This window comes from Tachyglossus aculeatus, chromosome Y3 (genome assembly GCF_015852505.1).
Source record: "Tachyglossus aculeatus isolate mTacAcu1 chromosome Y3, mTacAcu1.pri, whole genome shotgun sequence".
NCBI classification, from domain to species: Eukaryota; Metazoa; Chordata; class Mammalia; order Monotremata; family Tachyglossidae; genus Tachyglossus; species Tachyglossus aculeatus.
In genome coordinates, this window is record NC_052095.1 from 1,596,198 (window position 1) to 1,623,739 (window position 27,542).

At 46.8% G+C, this 27,542-nt stretch overlaps 1 protein-coding gene across 1 annotated transcript in view; it reads right to left on the reverse strand.

The window, feature by feature from the left end:
• LOC119946712 (aminopeptidase O (putative)) overlaps positions 1-27,542 on the reverse strand; it is a 142,612-nt gene that overhangs the window by 109,283 nt on the left and 5,787 nt on the right. Inside the window, exons 2-5 of the mRNA XM_038768126.1 lie at positions 20,327-20,493; positions 15,858-15,982; positions 14,569-14,620; positions 13,016-13,163 (exon numbers count right to left, since the gene is read on the reverse strand). Of these exons, the coding sequence (XP_038624054.1) occupies positions 13,016-13,163; positions 14,569-14,620; positions 15,858-15,982; positions 20,327-20,493 (492 nt within the window). The remainder of the gene's footprint in view (positions 1-13,015; positions 13,164-14,568; positions 14,621-15,857; positions 15,983-20,326; positions 20,494-27,542) is intronic.

A 27,542-nucleotide genomic window follows, 5' to 3' on the forward strand; every position in this document is an offset into this window, starting at 1 on the left:
CACTTAACTTCTCTGGACCTCAGTTACCTCATCTGTAAAATGGGGATGACGACTGTGAGCCCCACGTGGGACAACCTGATTACCTTGCTACCTCCCCAGCGCTTAGAACAGTGCTTTGCACATAGTAAGCGCTTAATAAATGCCATTATTATTATTATTATTGTTATTATTATTATTATTATTAGAGAGGCAGCGTGGCTCAATGGAAAGAGCACAGGCTTGGGAGTCAGAGGTCATGGGTTTAAATCCTGGCTCTGCCAATTGTCAGCTGTGTGACTTTGGGCAAGTCACTTCACTTCTCTGGGCCTCAGTGACCTCATCTGTAAAATGGGGATGAAGACTGTGAGCCCCATGTGGGACAACCTGATCACCCTGTAACCTCCCCGGCGCTTAGAACAGTGCTTTGCACATAGTAAGCGCTTAATAAATGCCATCATCATTATTATTATTATTATTATTAGAGAGGCAGCGTGGCTCAATGGAAAGAGCACAGGCTTGGGAGTCAGAGGTCGTGGGTTCATATCCCGGCTCTGCCAATAGTCAGCTGTGTGACTTTGGGCAAGTCACTTCACTTCTCTGGGCCTCAGTTCCCCCATCTGTAAAATGGGAATGAAGACTGTGAGCCCCACGTGGGACAACCTGATTACCTTGCAACCTCCCCAGCGCTTAGAACAGTGCTTTGCACATAGTAAGCGCTTAATAAATGCCATCATCATTATTATTATTATTCTTATTAGAGAGGCAGCATGGCTCAATGGGAAACAGCATGGGCTTGGGAGTCAGAGGTCATGGGTTCATATCCCGGCTCTGCCAATAGTCAGCTGTGTGACTTTGGGCAAGTCACTTAACTTCTCTGGGCCTCAGTTACCTCATCTGTAAAATGGGGATGAAGACTGAGCCCCACGTGGGACAACCTGATTACCTTGCAACCTCCCCAGCGCTTAGAACAGTGCTTTGCACATAGTAAGTGCTTAATAAGTGCCATTATTATTATCATTATTATTATTATTATTATTATTAGAGAGGCAGCGTGGCTCAATGGAAAGAGCACAGGCTTGGGAGTCAGAGGTCATGGGTTTATATCCCGGCTCTGCCAACAGTCAGCTTTGTGGCTTTGGGCAAGTCACTTAACTTCTCTGGGCCTCAGTTCCCTCATCTGTAAAATGGGGATAGAGACTGTGAACCCCCCGTGGGACAACCTAATCACCTTGTAACTTCCCCAGCGCTTAGAACAGTGCTTGGCACATAGTAAGCGCTTAATAAATGCCATTATTATTATCATTATTGTTATTATTATTATTATTATTATTATTACTAAGCGCTTGGGAAGTCCAAGTCGGCAACATAGAGAGGCGGTCCCTACCCAACAATGGGCTGCCTCACATCGACCCCGGCGCTTAGTAGAGTTCTCGGCACCTAGTAAGCGTTTAACAAATACCGCAATCATCATTACCCAGCAGAGAAGCAGTGTGGCTCGGTGGAAAGAGCCTGGGTTTGGGAGTCAGAGGTCATGGGTTCTAATCCCGACTCCGCCAATTGTCAGCTGTGTGACTTTGGGCAAGTCACTTCACTTCCCTGTGCCTCAGTTCCCTCATTTGTAAAATGGGGATGAAGACTGTGAGCCCCCCACGGGACAACCTGATCACCTCCTTACCTCTCCAGCGCTTAGAACAATGCTTTGCACATAGTAAGCGCTTAATAAATGCCATTTTTATTATTATTATCAGCCCGGCTCCGGCGCATGTCAGCTGGGTGACCCTGGGCGAATCAATTCACTTCTCTGAGCCTCAGTTCCCTCATCTGTCAAATGGGGATGAAGACTGTGAGCCCCGCATGGGATGACCTGTGAGCCCACTGTTGGGTAGGGACTGTCTCTATATGTTGCCAATTTGTACTTCCCAAGCGCTTAGTACAGCGCTCTGCACATAGTAAGCGCTCAATAAATATGATTGATGATGATGACCTGATCGCCTTGTATCCCCCCCAGCGCTTAGAACAGTGCTTGGCACATAGTAAGCGCTTAACAAACGCCATCATCTTCATTATTATTATTATTACTACCCCTGGGGCTCTCCCCGGCGCTCAGTCCAGTGTTCTGCACGCAGTGGGAGCTCAATAAATAGGACTGACTGGCTGTGGGCACCCGGACTGAAAGAAGAAAGTCTCCGTCCCCAGGATGAGTCATCCAAGGGGTGGCTGAAATGTAAACAGCCCCGGCTCGGCCCTGGGCCCTGCAGATATCTGGAAACCGGCCCATCCCGAGGAACATGAGATGGACAGACTGGGAGACAGGGAGAGAGGGAGAGGGGGAGGGAAAGGGGACAGAGGGAAAGGGAGGAAAGAGGAGGGGGGAGAGAGGGAGAGAGAGGGGGACAGGGAGAAAGAAAGAGAGGAGAGAGGGAGACGGAAGAGGAAGGGGGAGAGAAAGAGGAGAGGGAGAGAGAAAGAGGAGAGAGAAAGAGAGTGGGAAACAGAGAGCAGAGAGAACAAAAGAGAGGGAGAAAGGGGGAGAGAAAGGAGAGAAAGAAGGGGAGAGAAGAGGAAAGAGAGATGGAGAGAGAAAGAAGAGACAGAGAGAGAGCGAGTAGGAGACGGAGAGAGAGAGCAGGGGAGAGAACAAAAGAGAGGGAGAAGGGGGGAGAGAAAGAAGGGGAAAGAGAGAAAGAGAAGGAGAGAGAGAAGGGGAAAGAGAGATGGAGAGAGAAAGAAGGAGAGATAGAGAGAAAGGGGGAAAGAAAGAGGGAAGGAGAGAGAGCAGGGAGAGAGACGGAGAGAGGGAGTGGGGAAAAAGAGGGAGGGAGAGGGAAGAGAGAAAGAGAGAAAGGGGGAGAGAAAGAGGGAGAAAGAGAGGGAGAGAAATGGGGGTGGGAAAGAGGGAAGGGAGAAAAAGAGGGAGGGAGGGAGAAGGAGAGGGAGACAAAGAGAGAGGGAGAGAAAGAGAAGGGGAGAGAAAAGGAGAGGGAGAGAAAGAGGAAAGGGAGAGAGGGAAAAGGAGAGAAAGGGGGGAGAAAGAGGGAGAAGGACAGGGAGACAAAGAGGGGGAGAGGAGAGAGGGAAGTGAGAAAAAGAGGGGGAAAGGAAGGGAGGGAGACAGAAAGGAGAGGGAGGGAAAGAGAGGAAGGGGAGAGAGAAAGAGAGAGAGAGGAGGAGAGAAAGAGAGAGGGGGAAAGAAAGAGAGAAGGGGGAGAAAAGAGGGAGGAAGAGCAAGAAAGAGGGAGAGGAGAAAAAGAGGGAGGGGAGGAGAGAAAGGAGAAGGGGGAGAAAAGAGGGAGGGAGAGAAAGAGAGAGGGTAAAGAAAGAGGGAGGGAGAGAGAAGGAGGGGGAGAGAAAGAGAAAGAGTGAGAGGGGGAGAAAAAGAGGGAGGGAGGGAGGGAGAGAAAGAGAGAAAGGGGGAGAAAAAGAGGGAGGTGGAGAAAGAGGGAGGGGGGAGAAAGAGAGGGGGAAGAGAAAGAGGGAGAGAAAGAGTGAGAGAGGGAGAAGGAGAGAAAGAGAAAGAGGGGGAGACAAAGACGGAGGGAGAGAGAAGGAGAGGGAAACAAAGAGGGGGAGGGAAGGAGAGAAAGAGGGAGAGCGGGAAGGAGAGGGAGAGAAAGAGAGGGAGGGGAGACTAAGAAAGAGAGGGAGGAGGAAAAGACGGAGAGAGAGGGAGAGAAAGAAAGAGGGGGGAGAAAGAGGAAGAGAAAAAGAGAGGGAAGAGAAAGAAAGAGTGAGCGAGGGGAGAGGGAAGGAGAGAGGGACGGAAAGAAAGAGAGAAGGGGGAGGGAGAGAAGGAGAAAGGGAGAGAGCAGGAGAGGGGGGCAGCAGCTCTGTAGAAACCCAATCTTGTTAGCGAAGCCTGGAGAAAATGAAATCCAGTGAGAGCCGAGGCTGGCTGGAGCCTGGCTCAATTGGTTGGGTGCCCAGCCGTGGGGGGCTACCCGAAAATCCGCAGGGTTTTGGGGGGTGCAGGCAGAGGGTGCTCTGCTCTGCAGAGGGCTCTGGATTCATTCAGTCATTCAATCCTATTTATTGAGCGCTTCCTGTGTGCAGAGCACTGGACTGAGCTCTTGGGAAGTCCAAGTTGGCGCCATGTGATAACAATAATAATAATGACGATGATGGCATTAGTTCCCTCATCTGTAAAATGGGGATTAAGACTGTGAGCCCCCCCCCCGCCATGGGACAACCTCATCTCCTTGTGTTCCCCCCAGCGCTTAGAACAGTGCTTTGCACATAGTAAGTGCTTAACAAATGCCATTATGATTGTTATTATTATTCTCTGGGCCTCAGTTCCCTCATCTGTCAAATGGGGATGAAGACTGTGACCCCCCCAGGGGACAAATTGATCACCTTGTGACCTTCCCAGCGCTTAGAAAAGTGCTTTGCACACAGTAAGCGCTTAATAAATGCCATCATTATTATTATTATTATTCTCTGGGCCTCAGTTACCTCATCTGTCAAATGGGGATGAAGACTGAGCCCACCTTGGGACAAACTGATCACCTTGTGACCTCCCCAGCGCTTAGAACAGTGTTTTGCACATAGTAAGCGCTTAATAAATGCCATCATTATTATTATTATTATTCTCTGGGCCTCAGTTACCTCATCTGTCAAATGGGGATGAAGACTGAGCCCACTGTGGGACGAACTGATCACCTTGTGACCTCCCCAGCGCTTACAACAGTGCTTTGCACATAGTAAGTGCTTAATAAATGCCATTATTATTATTATTATTATTCTCTGGGCCTCAGTTACCTCATCTGTCAAATGGGGATGAAGACTGAGCCCACCTTGGGACAAACTGATCACCTTGTGACCTCCCCAGCCTTAGAACAGTGCTTTGCACATAGTAAGCACTTAGTAAATGCCATCATTATTATTATTATTATTCTCTGGGCCTCAGTTCCCTCATCTGTCAAATGGGGATGAAGACTGTGAGCCCCCCGGGGGACAAACTGATCACCTTGTGACCTTCCCAGCGCTTAGAACAGTGCTTTGCACATAGTAAGCGCTTAATAAAAGCCATTATGATTATTATTATTATTCTCTGGGCCTCAGTTACCTCATCTGTCAAACGGGGATGAAGACTGTGAGCCCCACCGTGGGACAAACTGATCACCTTGTGACCTCCCCGGCGCTTAGAACAGTGCTTTGCACATAGTAAGCGCTTAATAAAAGCCATTATGATTATTATTATTATTCTCTGGGCCTCAGTTACCTCATCTGTCAAACGGGGATGAAGACTGTGAGCCCCACCGTGGGACAAACTGATCACCTTGTGACCTCCCCAGCGCTTAGAACAGTGCTTTGCACATAGTAAGCGCTTAATAAATGCCATCATTATTATTATTATTATTCTCTGGGCCTCAGTGACCTCATCTGTCAAACGGGGATGAAGACTGTGAGCCCTCCGTGGGACAAACTGATCACCTTGTGACCTCCCCAGCGCTTAGAACAGTGCTTTGCACGTAGTAAGCGCTTAATAAGTGCTGTTATTACTATTATTACGTAAGCTAATCAGGTTGGACACAGGCCCAGTTCCACACGGGGCTCGCTGTCTCCACCCCCATTTTCCAGATGAGGGGACTGAGGCCCAGAGAAGTGAAATGACTGGTCCAAGGTCACCGGGCGGACAAGAACCCCGGGCCCTTTCCACTGAGCCGCTCGGCTCCGACTGTAAATCAAAACGATTTCCAGGCCAGGAGGATGGGCTCCCTTATTGAATCTGAAGAGCACAAACAAAATCTAATCAGACCTGGAAAGGAGCGAGCCGGCAGACAAGAAAATAAATAATTGAATACAGACTAATGGGATACTACATAATTACCCCCCCCCCCCCCCCCGCCCCCGGAACAACATTACATGTGGGCAACTTGGGCTTGGGCTTGGACAGGGAGGCGGAGGAGAGTGGGTTGGAAGGTTCAGGAGACGCAAGGACGGAATCGTGCTGATGAAACCCCTCTGCTAAAAATCCAGAAATAATAATAATGGGATTTGTGAAGCGCTTCCTCTGCGCAAAGCACTGTACTAAGCGCTGGAGAGCGAGTGAACGGCTGAACCCAATGTGGTTGCCTCTCATTATCTTTCAAAGAGACTTTTAAAAATCTCCCAGCTAATAATAATAATAATAATGACATTTATTAAGCGCTTACTATGTGCAAAGCACTGTTCTAAGAGCTGGGGAGGTTATAAGGTGATCAGGTTGTCCCACAGGGGGCTCCCGGTCTTCATCCCCATTTTCCGGAGGAGGGAACTGAGGCCTAGAGACGTGTTTGTTCATTCATTCAATCATTCATTCATTCAATAATATTTATTGAGCGCTTACTGTGTGCAGAGCACTGTGCTAAGCGCTCGGGAAGTACAAGTTGGCAACATCTAGAGACGGGCCCTACCCAACAGTGGGCTCACAGTCTAGAAGGGGGAGATGGAGAACAAAACAAGACACATTAACAAGATAAAATTATTACTATTGAGAAGCAGCGTGGCTCAATGGAAAGAGCCCAGGCTTTGGACTCAGTGGTCATGGGTTCAAATCCCGACACAGCCACTTGTCAGCTGGGTGACTTTGGGCAAGTCGCTTCACTTCTCCGGGCCTCAGTTCCCTCATCTGTAAAATGGGGATTGACTGTGAGCCCCCAATGGGACAACCTGATCACCTTGTAGCCTCCCCGGCGCTTAGAACAGTGCTTGGCACATAGTAAGCGCTTAACAAATGCCACCATTATTACTATTGAGAAGCAGTGTGACTCAGTTGAAACAGTCTGGGCTTTGGAGTCAGTGGTCTTGGGTTCAAATCCCAGCTCCGCCACTTGTCAGCTGTGTGACTTTGGGCAAGTCACTTCACTTCTCCAGGCCTCAGTTCCCTCATCTGTAAAATGGGGATTGACTGTGAGCCCCCAATGGGACAACCTGATCACTTTGTAACCTCCCCCAGTGCTTAGAACAGGGCTTCGCACATAGTAAGCGCTTAATAAATGCCATCATCATTACTATTATTAATCACTCAATCAATCAATCGTATATATTGAGCACTTACTGTGTGCGGAGCACTGTACTGAGCGCTTGGGAAGTACAAGTTGGCAACATATAGAGACTATGGAGAATAATACGGAGAAGCAGCGTGGCTCAGTGGGAAGAGCCTGGGCTTTGGAGTCAGAGGTCATGGTTTCAAATTCCGACTCTGCCAATTGTCAGCTGTGTGGCTTTGGGCAAATCACTTCACTTCTCTGGGCCTCAGTTACCTCATCTGTAAAATGGGGATGAAGACTGTGAGCCCCCTGTGGGACAACCTGATCATCTTGTAACCTTCCCAGCGCTTAGAACAGAGCTTTGCACATAGTAAATGCTTCATAAATGCCATTATTATTATTATTATAAAATAAATAGAATAAATAGGCACAAATAAAATAAATTAATAAATAGAGTAATAAATTCATACAAGCCCGGGTTCTTTCCACTAAGCCACGCTGCTTCCCTGAAGTCTGTGGGGAAAAAAGGGTCGCAACTAAGGGAGCAAGCGAACGGCGGAACCCAATGTGGTTGCCTCTCATTATCCTTTCAAAGAGACTTTTAAAAATCTTCCAGCTATTCCCGGGCGGAGACGCACAGGGTGGAACATTTTATGGCCGAGCTTTAATCCCATGAAATACGAGTCTGTGTTGGAAAAGTTCGCCCTTCTCCTTCTCCTCCACCAGGCCTGGTGGACGCCGCTTTAATAAAAGACGCTGGCAAGACTGAAACACGACTTTTTTCCCCCTCCGGGGAGGCGTCTCCCAAAGAACCACCTTAGAAATAATAATAGTGATTATGGGACGGTCGAGCGCCTACTATTTGCCAAGCGTTGTTCTGAGTGAGCCCAGGGGTAGACGCGAATGGGTTCATTGGTTCATTCAATCGTATTTACTGATGATGATTCATTCATTCAATCATATTTAATCATTCATTCATCCACTCGTATTTATTGAGCGCTTACTGTGCACAGAGCACTGTACTGAGCGCTTGGGAAGTCCAAGTTGGCAACATATAGAGACGGTTTCTACCCAACAGTGGGCTCACAGTCCAGAAATGATGATGATGATGATGATGATTCATTCAGTCAGTCATTCATTCAATCGTATTTATTGATGACGAATGAGTCCGTTCGTTCATTCAATCGTATTTATTGATGACGAATGAGTCCATTCGATCATTCAAAGTATTTATTGATGACGAATAAGACCATTCGTTCATTCAAAGTATTTAATCGTATCCAATCGTATGGATGATGATGATGATTCAGTCATTCATTCAATCATATTTATTGATGACGAATGAGTCCATTCGTTCATTCATTCATTCAATCGTATTTATGGATGACGAATTAGTCCGTTCGTTCATTCGATCGTATTTATTGATGATGAATGAGTCCATTCGATCATTCAATCGTATTTACTGATGACGAATGAGTCCGTTCGTTCATTCCATCGTATTTATGGATGATGATGATGATGATGATTCAGTCATTCATTCAATCGTATTTACTGATGATGAACGAGCCCATTCGTTCATTCAATCATATTTATTGATGACAAATGAGTCCGTCCGTTCATTCACTCATATTTATGGATGACGAATGAGTCCGTTCGTTCATCCAATCGTATTTATGGATGATGATGATGATTCAGTCATTCATTCAATCGTATTTATCAATGACGAACGAGTCCATTCGTTCATTCAATCGTATTTATTGATGACAAATGAGTCCATTCATTCATTCAATAGTATTTACTGATGACGAATGGGTCAGTTCGTTCATTCACTCGTATTTATGGATGATGATGATGATTCAGTCATTCATTCAATCATATTTATTGATGACGAATGAGTCCATTCGTTCATTCAATCATATTTATGGATGACGAATGAGTCCATTCGTTCATTCAATCGTATTTATGGATGACGAATGAGACCATTCGTTCATTCAATCGTATTTAATCTTATCCAATCGTATGGATGATGATGATACAGTCATTCATTCAATCGTATTTATTGATGACGAACGAGTCCATTCGTTCATTCAGTCGTATTTATGGATGACAAATGAGTCCATTCGTTCATTCAATCGTATTTATGGATGATGATGATGATTCAGTCATTCATTCAATCGTATTTATTGATGACGAATGAGTCCATTCGTTCATTCAGTTGTACTTATGGATGATGATGATGATTCAGTCAATCATTCAATCGTATTTATTGATGACGAATGAGCCCATTCGTTCATTCAGTCATATTTATTGATGATGAATGAGTTCATTCATACATTCAATCGTATTTATGGATGACAAATGAGACCATTCGTTCATTCAATCGTATTTAATCGTATCCAATCGTATGGATGATGATGATGATTCAGTCACTCATTCAATCATATTTATTGATAACGAATGAGTCCATTTGTTCATTCAATTGTATTTATTGATCATGAATGAGTCCATTCGTTCATTCAATCATATTTATTGAAGACGAATGAGTCCATTTGTTCATTCAATCGTATTTATTGATGACGAATGAGTCCATTCGTTCATTCAATCGTATTTATGGACGATGAATGAGTCCGTTCATTCATTCCATCGTATTTATGGATGATGATGATGATTCAGTCATTCATTCAATCGTATTTATTGATGACGAATAAGTCCATTCATTCATTCAATCGTATTTATGGATGATGATGATGATTCAGTCATTCATTCAATCGTATATATTGATGACGAATGAGTCCATTCGTTCATTCAATCGTATTTATGGATGATGATGATGATGATTCAGTCATTCATTCAATCGTATTTACTGATGACAAATGAGTCCATTCGTTCATTCAATCGTATTTATGGATGATGATGATGATTCAGTCATTCATTCAATCGTATTTACTGATGACGAATGAGCCCATTCATTCACTCAGTCATATTTATTGATGGCGAATGAGTCCATTCGTTCATTCAATCGTATTTAATCGTATCCAATTGTATGGATGATGATGATGATTCAATCATTCATTCAATCGTATTTATTGATGACGAACGGTCCATTTGTTCATTCAACCGTATTTATTGATGACGAATGAGTCCATTCGTACATTCAATCGTATTTATGGATGAAGAATGAGACCATTCGTGCATTCAATTGTATTTGAACGTATCCAATCATATGCATGATGATGATGATTCAGTCATTCATTCAATCGCATTTATTGATGAAGAATGAGTCCATTCGTTCACTCAGTCCTATTTATGGATGACAAATGAGACCATTCATTCATTCAATCATATTTATTGATGACGTATGAGTCCATTTGTTCATTCAATCATATTTATTGATGACGAATGAGTCCGTTTGTTCATTCAATCAATCGTATTTATGGATGACGAATGAGAATTCGTTCATTCAATCGTATTTATTGATGACGAATGAGTCCATTCGTTCATTCAAGCGTATTTATGGATGGTGATGATGATTCAGTCATTCATTCAATCGTATTTATTGATGACGAATTGGTCCATTCGTTCATTCAGTCATATTTAAGGATGATGATGATGATTTAGCCATTCATTCAATCGTATTTATTGATGACGAATGAGTCCATTCGTTCATTCAATCGTATTTATTGATGACGAATGAGTCCATTCGTTCATTCAATCATATTTATTGATGACAAATGAGTCCATTCGTTCATTCAATCATATTTATTGATGACGAATGAGTCCGTTCGTTCATTCAGTCGTATTTATAGATGATGATGATGATGCAGTCATTCATTCAATCAATCAATCAATCAATCGTATTTATTGAGCGCTTACTATGTGCAGAGCACTGTACTAAGCGCTTGGGAAGTACAAATTGGCAACATATAGAGACAGTCCCTACCCAACAGTGGGCTCACAGTCTAAAAGGGGGAGACAGAGAACAAAACCAAACATACTAACAAAATAAAATAAATAGGATAGATATGTACAAGTATAATAAATAAATAAATAAATAAATAAATAGTGATGAATGAGTCCATTCGTTCATTCAAGCATATTTTTGGATGATGATGATGATTCAGTCATTCATTCAATCATATTTATTGATGACAAATGAGCCCATTCGTTCACTCAGTCATATTTATTGATGACGAATGAGTCCATTCGTTCATTCAATCGTATTTATTGATGACGAATGAGTCCATTTGTTCATTCAATAGTATTTATGGACGATGATGATGATGATTCAGTCATTCATTCAATCGTATTTACTGAGCCCTCCCTGTGTGCAGATCACTGGACTGAGCGCTTTGGGAAGTCCAAGTCGGCGACGTATAGAGACGATGATGGTGGGGACCTTAGCCCCTACTAAGCACTTAGTAATAATAATAACAATAATGATGATATTTATTAAGCGCTTACTATGTGCAAAGCACTGTTCTAATCGCTATGGAGGTTACAAGGTGATCAGGTTGTCCCACAGAGGGCTCACAGTCTTCATCCCCATTTTCCAGATGAGGGAACTGAGGCCCAGAGAAGCGAAGTGACTTGCCCAAAGTCACTCAGCTGACAAGCGGCGGAGCCGGGATTTGAACCCAGGACCTCTGACCCCAAAGCCCGGGCTCTTTCCACTGAGCCGCGCTGCTAGAGCCCGGGCCTGGGAATCAGAAAGACTCTCCTGGCCCCCAGTCTCCAGTCCGGACTCTCCCTCCCATGACCTTTCACCCCTGACCCTCCCTCCCCTGACCCTTCACCCCTGACTCTCTGCCCCCAATCTCCAGTCTGAGCCCTCCCTTCCCTGACCTTTCACCCCTGAACTTCCATCCCCTGACCCTTCACCCTAGACTCTCCCACCCCCAATCTCCAGTGCGGACCCTCCCTCCGTGACCCTTCACCCCTGACCCTCCCTCCCCTGACCCTTCACCCCAGACTCTCCAGCGCCCAATCTCCTGTCCGGACCCTCCCTCCGTGACCCTTCACCCCTGACCCTCCCTCCCCTGACCCTTCACCCCAGACTCTCCCATCCCCAATTTCCAGTCCGGACTCTCCCTCATGACCCTTCACCCCGACCCTTCACCCCAGACTCTCCCGCCCCCAATCTCCAGTCCGGACCCTTCACCCCTGACCCTTCACCCCAGACTCTCCCATCCCCAATCCCCAATCTCCAGTCCGGACCCTCCCTCCATGACCCTCCATGACCCTCCATGACCCTTCACCCCAACCCTTCACCCCTGACTCTCCACCCCCGATCTCCAGTCTGGACCCTCCCTTCCCTGACCTTTCTCCCCTGACCCTCCCTCCCCTGACCCTTCACTCCTGATCCTTCACCCCAGACTCTCCCGCTCCCAATCTCCAGTGCGGACCTTCCCTTCCCTGACCTTTCACCCCTGACCCTCCCTCCCCTGAGCCTTCACCCCAGACTCTCCTGCCCCCAATCTCCAGTCCTGACCCTCCCTCCATCAATCAATCAATCAATCGTATTTATTGAGCGCTTACTGTGTGCAGAGCACTGTACTAAGCGCTTGGGAAGTCCAAGTCCCTCCATGACCCTTCACCCCAGACTCTCCAGCCCCCCAATCTCCAGTCCGGACCCTCCCTCTGTGACATTTCACCCCTGACCCTCCCTCCCCTGACCCTTCACCCCAGACTCTCCAGCCCCCAATCTCCAGTCTGGACCCTCCCTTCCCTGACCTTTCACCCCTGACCCTCCCTCCCCTGACCCTTCACCCCAGACTCTCCACCCCCAATCTCCAGTCTGGACCCTCCCTCCATGACCCTTCACCCCTGACCCTCCCTCCCCTGACCCTTCACCCCAGACTCTCCCGCCCCCACAATCTCCAGTCCGGACCCTCCCTACCCTGTCCCTTCACCCCAGACTCCCCCGCCCCCAATCTCCAGTCCGGACCCTCCCTCCATGACCCTCCCTCCCCTGACCCTTCACCCCAGACTCTCCCGCCCCCAATCTCCAGTCCGGGCCCTCCCTCCATGACCTTTCACCCCTGACCCTCCCCCCCCGGGGCCCTGGCTACCTGGCCATCCCTAGGCTGGCGAAGTTGGCGGGGACGACGAGGAGGTCGAGGCGGCGGAAGGGATGCGGGCCCAGGGTGGCGCGGGCGGTGGCGAGGCAGCGAGGGACCATGGGCAGCAGGAGCCGGGCGCAGGCGGGCCGAAGCCGGCCTGGCCCAAACACCCGGAACGGGATCACGGCCTTCTCGGGGTCATCATCATCATCAATCGTACTTATTGAGCGCTTCCTGTGTGCACAGCACTGGACTAAGCGCTTGGGAAGTACAAGTTGGCAACATCTAGAGACAGTCCCTACCCAACAGTGGGCTCACAGTCTAGAAGAGGGAGACAGAGAACAAAACCAAACATACTAACAAAATCAAATAAATAGAACAGATATTCATTCGTTCATTCAATCGTATTTATTGAGCGCTTACTGTGTGCAGAGCACTGTACTAAACGCTTGGGCAGTCCAAGTGGGCAACATATAGAGACAGTCCCTACCCAACAGTGGGCTCACAGTCTAGGTATGTCCCAACATCTGTCTCCCCCTCTAGACTGAGAGCTCCTTGGGAGCAGGAACCTTTCATAATAATAATAATGATGGCACTGATGAAGCACTTACTATGTGCCCAGCACTGTTCTAAACACTGTGGGGGGGGGGGGTACAAGGTGATGAGGTGGTCCCATGGGGGGCTCACAGTCTTCATCCCCATTTGGAAGGTGAGGGAACTGAGGCAGGGAGAAGTGGGGCTCACGGGCTTCATCCCCATTTGACAGAGGAAGGAACTGAGGCCCAGAGAAGTAAAGTGACTTGATGATGGTGGTATTTGTTAAGCGCTTACTATGTGCCAAGCACTGTTCTAAGCGCTGGGGAGGTTACAAGGTGATCCGGCTGTCCCACTGGGGGCTCACAGTCTTCATCCCCTTGGACAGAGGAGGGAACTGAGGCACAGAGAATAACAATATTTTAATAATGATGGTATTTGTTAAGCGTTTATGATGTGCCAAGCACTGTTCTAAGCGCTGGAGAGGTTACAAGGTGATGAGGTTTTCCCCCGGAGGGCTCACGGACTCCATCCCCTTGGACAGAGGAGGGAACTGAGGCACAGAGAATAATAATATAATAATAATGAGGGTATTTGTTAAGCGCTTACTCTGTGCCAAGCACTGTTCTAAGCGCTGGGAAGGTTACAAGGTGATCAGGCTGTCCCACGGTGGGGCTCCCAGGCTTCATCCCCATTTTCCAGATGAGGTCACTGAGGCCCGGAGAAGGGAAGCGACTCGCCCCAAGTCACCCGGCTGACAGTGGGCGGAGCCAGGATTTGAACCCACAACCCCCGACTCCCAAGCCCGGGCTCTTTCCACTGAGCCACGCTGCTCTCTTGCCCTCTACCCAAGTGCTCAGCATGTAGTAAGCACTCAAATGATCATCATCATCATCAATCGTATTTACTGAGCGCTTACTGTGTGCACAGCACTGTACTAAGCGCTTGGGAATTACAAGTTGGCAACATATGGAGACAGTCCCTACCCAATAGTGGGCTCACAATCTAAAAGTCTAAACTGACGCCACCGGAGGGGCTGGGGCCCCGGCTCTTTCCACTAGGCCGCACCGCCCTTCCCGGCTAACGGGCCGGGGAACGGGAAGCCCCCCGGGATTAGTCCTCCCAGGACCATTATTTTATATATATATATGTATTTATTTTATATATTATATATATATATACATTTTCACATTATTTCTTTTATTTGTACGTATTTATTCTATTTCTTTTATTTTGTTAGTATGTTTGGTTTTGTTGCCTGTCCCCCTTCTAGACTGAGGGCCCGTTGTTGGGTAGGGACTGTCTCCATATGTTGCCAACTTGAACTTCCCAAGCACCTAGTACAGTGCTCTGCATACAGTAAGCGCACAATAAATACGATTGATTGATTGACTGCTTGATTCTTTTAGACTGCGAGCCCACTGTTGGGTAGGGACTGTCTCTAGATGTTGCCAACTTGGACTTCCCAAGTGCTTAGTACAGTGCTCTGCACACAGTAAGTGCTCAATAAATACGATTGATTGATTGATTGATTTGATTCTTTTAGACTGTGAGCCCACTGTTGGGTAGGAACTGTCTCCATATGTTGCCAACTTGGACTTCCCAAGCGCTTAGTACAGTGCTCTGCACACAGTAAGCGCTCAATAAGTACGATTGATTGATTGATTCTTTTAGACTGTGAGCCCACTGTTGGGTAGGGACCGTCTCTGTATGCTGCCAACTTGTACTTCCCAAGCACTTAGTCCAGTGCTCTGCACACAGTAAGCGCTCAATCAATACGAGTGAATGAATGAATAATAGTAATAATAATGACATTTATTAAGCGCTTATTATGTGCCAAGCACTGCTTTAAACGCTGGGGAGGTTACAAGGTGATGAAGTTGTCCCACAGAGGGCTCACAGTCTTCATCCCCATTTGACAGATGAAGGAACTGAGGTCCAGAATAGTCAAGTGACTTGCCCAAAGTCACCCCGCTGACAAGTGGCGGAGCCGGGATTCGAACCCACGACCTCTGACTCCAAAACCAGTGCTCTTTCCACCAAGCCCTGCTGTTATCATCTCTATAGATGTTTGTACATATTTATTACTCTATGTATATATATTTATTCTATTTCTTTTATTTTGTTAATATGTTTTGTTTTGCTGTCTGTCTCCCCCTTCTAGACCCTGAGCACGCTGTCGGGCAGGGACCGTCTCTAGATGTCACCGAGTTGGGTTTCCCAAGCGCTCAGTACAGCTCTCTGCACACAGTAAGCGCTCAATAAATACGATAGAATGAATGAACGAATGAATGAGCACCGCCCGATCGATCGCTACCCACCCGAGGTTGGCCGGCCTGGGCGTCCGGGGTGGGGGCTCCACTCGAACCCAGCTCCCGACGGCGAGGGCGAAGGTGGAGGCGGGCATGGGCCTGGTCACCCCTGAGCTCCAGCTGCGGCGGCCTGTGGACAGAGAGAGGACCGGCCCACCGCTCATCAATCAATCAATCAATCAATCGTATTTACTGAGTACTTACTGTGTGCAGAGCACTGTACTGAGCACTTGGGAAGTACAAGTTGGGAACATATAGAGACGGTCCCTACCCAACAGTGGGCTCTAAATCGGCCCGTACATAGTCCAGGGCTTTGCGCTCAATAAATACCACTGAATCGATAATAATGATAATGATGGCATTTGTTGAGCGCTTACTATGTGTTCTAAGCGCTGCGGGGGTTGGGGGGGGGGATGCAAGGTGATGAGGTTGTCCCACGGGGGGCTCACGGTCTTCTTCCTACCCATTTTCCAGAGGAGGTCACTGAGGCCCAGAGAAGTGAAGTGACGTGCCCTAATAATAATAATCATAATAATCATAATGGCATTTGCTAAGCACTATAGGTAAAGTACTGTTCTAATAATAATAATAACAATGGCATTTATTAAGCGCTTACTATGTGCCAAGCACCGTTCTAAGCACTGAGGGGGGATACAAGGTATTCAGGTTGTCCCATGTGGGGCTCACAGTCTTCCTCCCCATTTTCCACAGGAGGAAACTGAGGCCCAGAGAATAATAATAAGAATAATGATGGTATTTGTTAAGCACTTACTATGTGCTAAGCACCATTCTAAGTGCTGGGGGGAGGGGATACAAGGTGACCAGGTTGTCCCCTGTGGGGCTCACAGTCTTCCTCCCCATTTTCCAGAGGAGGAAACTGAGTCCCAGAGAATAATAATAATAATAATGATAGTATTATTAAGCGCTTATTATATGCTAAGTACCGTTCTAAGCGCTGGGGGGGATACAAGGTGATGAGGTTGTCCCACGTGGGGCTCACAGTCTTCATCCCCATTTGACAGATGAGGTCACTGAGGCCCAGAGAAGTCAAGTGACTTTCCCCAATAATAATAATAATAATTGCATTTGTTAAGCACTATGTGTAAAGCACTGTTCTAATAATAATAATAATAATAATAATGACATTTATTAAGCGCTTACTATGTGCCAAGCACCGTTCTAAGTGCTGGGGGGGGGATAAAGGTGATCAGGTTGTCCCACGGTGGGGGGGGGGGGGGCACAGTCTTCATCCCCATTTTCCGGATGAGGTCACTGAGGCCCAGAGAAGTCAAGTGACTTGCCCTAATAATAATAATAATCATCATAATGGCATTTGTTAAGCACTATGTGTAAAGCACCGTTCTAATAATAATAATGATAATGGCATTTATTAAGCGCTTACTATATGCCAAGCACCGTCCTAAGCACTGGGGGTGGGGAGGATACAAGGTGATGAGGTTGTTCCCCGTGGGACTCACAGTCTTCCTCCCCATTTTCCAGAGGAGGAAACTGAGGCCCAGAGAATAATAATAATAATAATCATAATGATGGTATTTGTTAAGCGCTTACTATGTGCTAAGCACTGTTCTAAGTGCTGCGGTGGGGGATACAAGGTGATCAGGTTGTCCCATGTGGGGCTCACAGTCTTCATATATGTTGCCAACTTGGACTTCCCAAGCATTTAGTCCAGTGCTCTGCACACAGTAAGTGCTCAATAAATACGACTGAATGAATGAATGAATCCCCATTTTCCAGAGGAGGAAACTGAGGCCCAGAGAATAATAATAATAATAACAATAATAATAATAATAATAATAATAATGGTATTTGTTAAGCACTTACTGTGTGCAAAGCACTGTTCTAAGCGCTGGGGGGGATACAAGGTGATGAGGTGGTCCCCCGGGGGGCTATCAGTCTTCATCCCCATTTGACAGAGGAGGAAACTGAGGCCCAGAGAATAATAATAATAATAATAACAATGATGGCATTTGTTAAGCGCTTACTATGTGCTAAGCACTGTTCTAAGCACGGGGGGGGGGGAATACAAGGTGATCAGGTAGTCCCATGTGGGGCTTACAGTCGTCATATATGTTGCCAACTTGTACTTCCCAAGCGCTTAGTACAGTGCTCTGCACACAGTAGTCACTCAATAAATACGACTGAATGAATGAATGAATCCCCATTTTCCACAGGAGGAAACTGAGGCCCAGAGAATAATGATAATGATGGTACTTGTTAAGTGCTTACTATGTGCCAAGCACCGTTCTAAGCACTGGGGGGGATACAAGGTGATCAGGTTGTCCCATGTGGGGCTCATGGTCTTCCTCCCCATTTTCCAGAGAAGGAAACTGAGGCCCAGAGAATAATAATAATAATAATGATGATGGTATTTATTAAGCGCTTACTATGTGCTAAGCACCATTCTAAGCGCTCGGGGGGGGGGATAAAAGGTGATCAGGTTGTCCCATGTGGGGCTCACAGTCTTCATATATGTTGCCAACTTGTACTTCCCAAGCGCTTAGTACAGTGCTCTGCACACAGTAAGCGCTCAATAAATACGATTGAATGAATGAATGAATCCCCATTTTCCAGAGGAGGAAACTGAGGCCCAGAGAATAATAATAATAATGTTGATGGTATTTGTTAAGCGCTTACTATGTGCTAAGCAGCTCTCTAAGCGCTGGGGGGATCCAAGTTGATCAGGTTGTCCCATGTGGGGCTCACAGTCTTCATCCCCATTTTTCAGAGGAGGAAACTGAGGCCTAGAGAATAATAATAAAATAATAATAATGATATTTGTTAAGCGCTTACTATGTGCTAAGCACTGTTCTAAGCACTGGGGGGGATCCAAGGTGATGAGGTTGTCCCCCGGGGGGCTCCCAGTCTTCATCCCCATTTGACAGAGGAGGAAACTGAGGCTCAGAGAAGTGAAGTGACTGGAACAAAGTCACACAGCTGACAAGTGCAATTCGAACCCAAGGCCCCGGACTCCCAAGTCGGGGCTCTTTCCACACTGCGCCCACGCGGCTTTTCTGTCAGCCCCACATGGGACAACCCGATGACTCTGTATCTCCCCAGCGCTTAGAACAGTGCTTGGCACATAGTAAGTGCCTAATAAAAGCCATCTTCTACACTGCGAGCCCACTGTTGGGATGTAGTAAGCGCTTAATGGAAACCATCTTCTACACTGCGAGCCCACTGTTGGGACGTAGTAAGCACTTAATTAGTATCATCTTCTAGACCGCGAGCCCACTGGTGGGATGTAGTAAGCGCTTAATGAGAACCATCTTCTACACTGCGATCCCACTGTTGGGACGTAGTAAGCGCTTAATGAAAACCGACTTCTACACTGTGAGCCCACTGTTGGGATGTAGTAAGCGCTTAATGAAAACCATCTTCTATACTGCGAGCCCACTGTTGGGACGTAGTAAGCGCTTAATGAGAACCATCTTCTACACTGCGAGCCCACTGTTGGGATGTAGTAAGCGCTTAATGAGCGCTTAGAGAAGTACTCAGAGCGCTTAGAGAAGCAGGGTGGCTCAGTGGAAAGAGCACTGGCTTTGGAGTCAGAGGTCATGGGTTCGAATCCCCAGCTCTGTGCCTCAGTTACCTCATCTGTAAAATGGGGATTAAGACTGTAAACCCAACGTGGGACAACCTGATCACCTTGTAACCTCCCCAGCGCTTAGAACAGTGCTTTGCACATAGTAAGCGCTTAATAAATTCCATCACTATTATTAATGAGTACCATCTTCTACACTGCGAGCCCACTGTTGGGACGTAGTAAGCGCTTAATGAGAACCATCTTCTAGACTGCGAGCCCACTGTTGGGATGTAGTAAGCGCTTATTGAAAACGGTCTTCTAGACCGCGAGCCCACTGTTGGGTCGTAGTAAGCGCTTAATGAGAACCATCTTCTACACTGCGAGCCCACTGTTGGGACGTAGTAAGCGCTTAATGAGAACCGTCTTCTACACTGCGAGCCCACTGTTGGGATGTGGTAAGCGCTTAATGAGATCCATCTTCTACACTGCGAGCCCACTGTTGGGACGTAGTAAGCGCTTAATGAAAACCACCTTCTAGACTGCGAGCCCACTGTTGGGATGTAGTAAGTGCTTAATGAAAACCATCTTCTAGATGGCGAGCCCACTGTTGGGACGTAGTAAGCACTTAATGGGAACCATCTTCTACACTGTGAGCCCACTGTAGGGGAGGGACCGTCTCTATGTGTTGCCAACTTGGGCTTCCCAGGTGCTTAGTACAGTGATCTGCACACCAGAAGCGGTCAATAAATACGATGGAATGAGTGAATGACTCATTATCATTTATCAGTCGTATGTATTGAGCGCTTCCGGTGTGCAGAGCACTGCACTAAGCGCTTGGGAAGTCCAAGCTGGCAACATAGAGAGACGGTCCCTACCCAACAGTAGTGGTAAGCGCCTACGGGGCGCCGGGCACTGTCCTAAGCGCCTCACCTCCGTGGATGGGGCCGGGCCGGGCCTCCTTCTCGCCACTGGTCAGGACCACCAGGTTGGTGTTGGCGTGGATCATGGCCCCCCAGGTGGACAGGGCCTCGGGGGCGTCCTGGCACGGGAACAGGGCCCGGTTGTTGATCGGCGAGCCCGCTGTGTAGACGCACGGCCTGCGGAGAGACAGTCGGTCGCCGGCCCTTACTGAGAGCCTGCGGAGCGCAGGGCACTGTACTGAGCACCTGGGAGAGGCTGGCACGGCAGCGCGCGCGTGCGCGCGCGGCCCCTGCCCGCATGGAGCCCGCTGTTGGGTCGGGACCGTCTCTAGATGTTGCCAACTTGGACTTCCCAAGCGCTTAGTACAGTGCTCTGCGCACAGTAAGCGCTCGATAAATACGATTGAATGGATGAATGAAAAGGAGCTCCAGAGGCGGAGGTGAAGAGAAAGAAATAATAAGAATAATAATAATGATGGCATTTATTAAGTGCTTACTATGTGCCACACACTGTTCTAAGCGCCGGGGAGGCTACAAGGTGATCGGGTTGTCCCACTTGGGGCTCACAGTCTTCATCCCCATTTTCCAGATAATAATAATAATAATAATAATAATAATCATAATAATGATAATAATAATAATAATAATAATAACATTTATTAAGCACTTACTATGTGCCACACACTGTTCTAAGCACTGGGGAGGCTACAAGGTGATCAAGTTGTCCCACTTGGGGCTCACAGTCTTCATCCCCATTTTCCAGATAATAATAATAATAATAGTAATAATAATAATGACATTTATTAAGCACTTACTATGTGCCACACACTGTTCTAAGCGCTGGGGAGGCTACAAGGTGATCGGGTTGTCCCACTTGGGGCTCACAGTCTTCATCACCATTTTCCAGATAATAATAATAATAATAATGACATTTATTAAGCGCTTACTATGTGCCACACACTGTTCTAAGTGCTGGGGAGGCTACAAGGTGATAGGGCTGTCCCACTTGGGGCTCCCAGTCTTCATCCTCATTTTCCAGATGAGGGAACTGAGGCCCAGAGAAGTGAAGTGATTCGCCCAAAGTCACCCGGCTGACAAGTGGCGGAGCCGGGATTTGAACCCAGGACCTCTGGCTCCAAAGGCCGGGCTCTTTTCACTGAGCCACGCTGCTTCTCAAATAAATGCGCTTAGAACAGTGCTTTGCACATGGTAAACGCTTAATAAATGTCATTATTATTATTGTTATTATTATAAAGGAGGGACGTGGATGTAAGCAGGGCAGGGATGGTGGGATAATAATAATAATAAGCGCTTAGTACAGTGGTCTGCACACATTCATTCTTTCATTCCATTGTATTTATTGAGCGCTTACTGTGTGCAGAGTACTGTACTAAGCGCTCGGGAAGTACAAGTCGGCAACACATAAAGATGGTCTCTACCCAAAAGCTCTCAATGAATATGACTGAATGCCAACTTGTACTTCCCAAGCGCTTAGTACAGTGCTCTGCACACAGTAAGCGCTCAATAAACACCATTGAATGAATGAATGAATGAATAATAATAATGATGGCATTTATTAAGCGCTTACTACGTGCAAAGCACTGTTCTAAGCCCTGGGGAGGTTACACAGTCTCCCAGTCTTCATCCCCATTTTCCAGAAGAGGGAACTGAGGCCCAGAGAAGTGAAATGACTTGCCCCAAGTCACACGGCTGACAAGCGGCAGAGCCGGAATTTGAACCCACAACCTCGGACTCCGAAGCCCGAGCTCTTTCCACCGAGCCACGCTGCTCCTTCTTCTTCTTAGCGCTTAGTACAGTGCCCTGCACACAGTAAGCGCTCAATAAATACAACTGAATGAACGATTGGTATAAATAAATAGAGTAATAAATATGTACAAAGCACTGTTCTAAGCGCTGGGGAGGATACTAGGGGATGAGGTTGTCCCATGGGGGGCTCCCGGTCTTCATCCCCATTTGACAGATGAGGAAACTGAGGCCCAGAGAAGTGAAGTGACTTATCCAGAGTCACCCAACTGACAACTGGCGGAGTCGGGATTTGAACCCATGACCTCTGACTCCAAAGCCTGGGCTCTTTCCACTGAGCCACGCTGCTTCTCTATGAAGCAGTGCTCTGCACACAGTGCTCTGCACACAGTAAGCACTCAATAAATACGACGGAGAAGCAGCGCGGCTCAGTGGAAAGAGCCCGGGCTTTGGAGTCGGAGGTCATGGGTTCAAATCCCGGCTCCGCCAATTGTCAGCTGGGTGACACTGGGCAAGTCAATCAATCAATCGTATTTATTGAGCGCTTACTGTGCGCAGAGCACTGTACTAAGCGCTTGGGAAGTCCAAGTTGTCAACATCTTGAGACGGTCCCTACCCAACAGCGGGCTCACAGTCTAGACGGGGGAGACAGAGAACAAATCAAAACATATTAACAAAATAAAATAAGTAGAATAGATATGTACAAGTAAAATTAATCAATAAATGGAGTAATAAATACGTGCAAACATATATACATATGTACAGGTGCTGTGGGGAAGGGAAGGAGGTCTAGAAATGGGAGACAGAGAACATAACAAAACATATTAACAAAATACAATAAATAGAATAGATATGTACAAGTAAAATAAATAAATAAATAGAGTAATAGATATGTGCAAACATATATACATATATACAGGTGCTGTGGGGAAGGGAAGGAGGTCTACAAGGGGGAGACAGAGAACAAAACCAAACATATTAACAAAATAAAATAAATAGGATAGATATGGACAAGTAAAATAAATACATAAATAGAGTAATAAATACGTGCAAACATATATACACATATACGGGTGCTGTGGGGAAGGGAAGGAGGTCTAGAAATGGGAGACAGAGAACATAACAAAACATATTAACAAAATACAATAAATAGAATAGATATGTACAAGTAAAATAAATAAATAAATAGAGTAATAGATATGTGCAAACATATATACATATATACAGGTGCTGTGGGGAAGGGAAGGAGGTCTACAAGGGGGAGACAGAGAACAAAACCAAACATATTAACAAAATAAAATAAATAGGATAGATATGGACAAGTAAAATAAATACATAAATAGAGTAATAAATACGTGCAAACATATATACACATATACGGGTGCTGTGGGGAAGGGAAGGAGGTCTAGAAATGGGAGACAGAGAACAAAACCAAACATATTAACAAAATCAAATAAATAGAATAGATATGTACAAGTAAAATAAATCAATAAATAGAGTAATAAATGCGTGCAAACATATACACTTATATATAGGTCCTATGGGGAAGGGAAGGAGGTCTACAAGGGGGAGACGGAGAACAAAACCAAACATACTAACAAAATAAAATAAATAGGATAGATATGGACAAGTAAAATAAATACATAAATAGAGTAATAAATACGTGCAAACATATATACATATATACAGGTGCTGTGGGGAAGGGAAGGAGGTCTAGAAATGGGAGACAGAGAACAAAACCAAACATATTAACAAAATCAAATAAATAGAATAGATATGTACAAGTAAAATAAATCAATAAATAGAGTAATAAATGCGTGCAAACATATATACATATATACAGGTGCTATGGGGAAGGGAAGGAGGTCTACAAGGGGGAGATGGAGAACAAAATAAAACATATTAACAAAATAAAATAAATAGGATAGATATGTACAAGTAAAATAAATAAATAAATAGAGTAATAAATACGTGCAAACATATACACAGGTGCTATGGGGAAGGGAAGGAGGTCTAGAACAAAACCAAGCATAGTCACAAAATCAAATAAGTAGAATAGATATGTACAAGTAAAATAAATAGAGTAATAAATATGTGCGAACACATACACAGGTGCTGTGGGGAAGGGAAGGAGGTTTAGAACAGGACAAAACATAGTAACAAAATCAAATAAATAGAATAGATATGTACAAGTAAAATAAATAAACAGTAATAAATACGTGCAAACGTATACACAGGTGCTGTGGGGAAGGGAAGGAGGTCGAGAACAAAACCAAACATAGTCACAAAATCAAATAAATAGAAGAGATATGTACAAGTAAAATAAATGAAGAGTGATAAATACGAGCAAACATATACACAGGAGCTGTGAGGAAGGGAAGGAGGTCTAGAACAAAACCAGATTAAGAAAATCAAATAAACAGAATAGATATGTACAAGTAAAATAAATAGAGTAATAAATACGTGCAAACATATATGCAGGTGCTGTGGGGAAGGGAAGGAGGTCTAGAACAAGACAAAACATAGTCACAAAATCAAATAAATAGAACAGATATGTATAAGTAAAATAAATAAAGAGTAATAAATACGTGCAAACATATATACAGGTGCTGTGGGGAAGGGAAGGAGGTCTAGAACAAAACCAAACATAGTCACAAAATCAAATAAATAGAATAGATATGTACAAGTAAAATAAATAACGAGTAATAAATACGTGCAAACGTATACACAGGTGCTGTGGGAAAGGGAAGGAGGTCTAGAACAAAGCCATAGTCACAGAATCATATAAATAGAAGAGAGATGTACAAGTAAAATAAATAGAGTAATAAATATGTGCGAACATATACACAGGTGCTGTGGGGAAGGGAAGGAGGTCTAGAGGTCCCGAGAGGCCCGGCCGCCCACCCTCCCGCCATCTCAGCGCCCCCACGGACGCCCCCCCCTGCTTCCACCCCCCCCACTTAGGAGGCCTTCCGTAAAATGCCCCTCATCCCCCCCTCATTCACACCTCCTCAGCCCTCCCATGCTAGTTGACTGTTGGCTCCCCTCCCCAGGTATCTCTGCTCCCTGACCCCCCCTTAACTGGCCCACCCTACTCCAGCTCTTAATAGTTTGTATCTGCTCTCTGTGGCATCATTGTCTGCCAATTCTATTATTGCCATAGCATATTGATTGCTCAACTACACCCTGTGATGCCATCGCCTACTTTTATCATTGCTACTGTTTTATTGCTTCTGCATCTCAATTGTTAACCCCCCGCGGTACTGTCACTCGCCCTGCTGACCTCACCATGAACTTTCAGTTCCCTTGCTCCCAACTGCCATTCCCATTCCTCACCTTCCCCTTCCCCTCTCCCACCCAGCTGTTTCCCTCCCTCTCCCCCACCAAGACCGCTCCCCCTCAACCCCTACCAAGGATTCCTCTGTACCAGCGCAGGTCCTCCGCTTCTCCCTCCCGGCCCCCTCCCTCCCCTTCTCCCCACCCCCACCCCATCCCAGTTCTCCTTTCCCATCGCCACCCCCCTTCCCACTCTCCCCGCCCAGGCCCCCGCCAACTCATCCCAATCCAAACCCTCCCCACCCCTCGCACCCTTCCCCCTCCCTCCCCACCCTCGACAGCTGATGCCAAGTGCGGCCTCTGGAACCCCCGCTCCGTTTTAAGTAAGATCCCTTTCATCCTGGACCTTTTCCTTTCCAGTTCTCTACTCCTCCTCGCCCTAACTGAAACATGGCTGTCGCCGGACGACACGGTCTCTTCTGCTGCTCTCTGCAGTGCAGGCCTCTTCTTCTCCCACTCCCCCAGACTCACCGGAAAAGGAGGAGGTGTCGGTTTCCTTCTCGCCCCCCAATGTCGCTTTCGCACTATCCCTCCTCCCCCTTCCCTTTCCTTCCCTTCCTTTGAAGCCCACATTATTCGCCTCTACCACCCCCTCCAGATTCTTGTAGCCGTCATCTACCGCCCTCCCAGCCCCACTTCCAACTTCTTTAACGACTTTGACCCCTTCCTCACCTTCCTTCTCTCCTTCTCCATGCCCACTCTGATCCTCGGAGACTTCAATATCCACATGGATATCCCTATCGACTCCTCTGCCGCCCGCCTTCTATCTCTCCTTGACGCTGCCAACCTCTTCCTCCACCCAACCTCACCCACTCACCAACTTGGTCATACCCTCGACCTCATCATCTCCTACCGCTGCACTGTGTCCACCCTCACCAACTCTGTGATCCCTCTCTCTGATCATAATCTTCTCACCTGCCTCCTCACTCACACTCCTTTCCCCTGTAAATCCGTATTACTCCCGCACAGAGATCTCCGCTCTCTGGACCCCACCCATCTTTCGGAGCGCCTCACACCCCACCTCGCTGCCCTCTCCTCTCTACCCAGTCTTGATGATCAGATTACTGCTCTCAACTCTACCTTTTCTACTCAGCTAGACTCGCTCGCTCCCCTTTCCCTTTGCCGTTCTCGCACCACTAACCCACAGCCCTGGATCACTGCCACTGTCCGCCTCCTTCGCTCTTATGCTCGAGCTGCCGAACGCTGCTGGCGAAAGTCTAAACACCATGCCAACCTCGTTCACTTCAAGTTTATCCTTTCCTGCCTTAACTCAGCCCTCTCTTCTGCCAGACAAAACTATTTCTCCTCCCTTATTGACACCCATGCCCATCACCCCCGCCAGCTCTTCCGTACATTCAACTCCCTTCTCAGGCCCCCGGTTCCTCCCCCTCCTCCTTCCCTCACCCCCAACGATCTGGCCTCCTACTTCATTAACAAAATTAAATCCATCAGGTCCGACCTCCCCAAAGTCTCTTCCCCCCCTTTCTCCAACCCCCCGGCTCTCAACACTCTCTGCTATTCTCCCATCCTTCCCAGCGGTATCCTCAGAGGAACTCTCCTCCCTCCTCTCAAGTGCTACTCCGGCCACCTGTGCTTCTGACCCCATTCCCTCTCATCTTATGAAATCTCTCGCTCCATCCCTTCTCCCCTCCTTAACTTCCATCTTCAACCGCTCACTCTCCACTGGTTCCTTCCCCTCTGCCTTCAAACATGCCCATGTCTCTCCCATCCTAAAAAAACCCTCTCTTGACCCCACCTCACCTTCTAGTTATCGTCCCATATCCCTCCTACCATTCCTTTCCAAACTCCTTGAACGAGTTGTCTACACGCGCTGCCTAGAATTCCTCAACAACAACTCTCTCCTCGACCCCCTCCAGTCTGGCTTCCGTCCCCTTCATTCCACGGAAACTGCCCTCTCAAAGGTCACCAATGACCTCCTGCTTGCCAAATCCAACGGCTCATACTCTGTCCTAATCCTCCTCGACCTCTCAGCTGCCTTTGACACTGTGGACCACCCCCTTCTCCTCAACACGTTATCTGACCTTGGCTTCACAGACTCCGTCCTCTCCTGGTTCTCCTCTCATCTCTCCGGTCGTTCATTCTCAGTCTCTTTTGCAGGCTCCTCC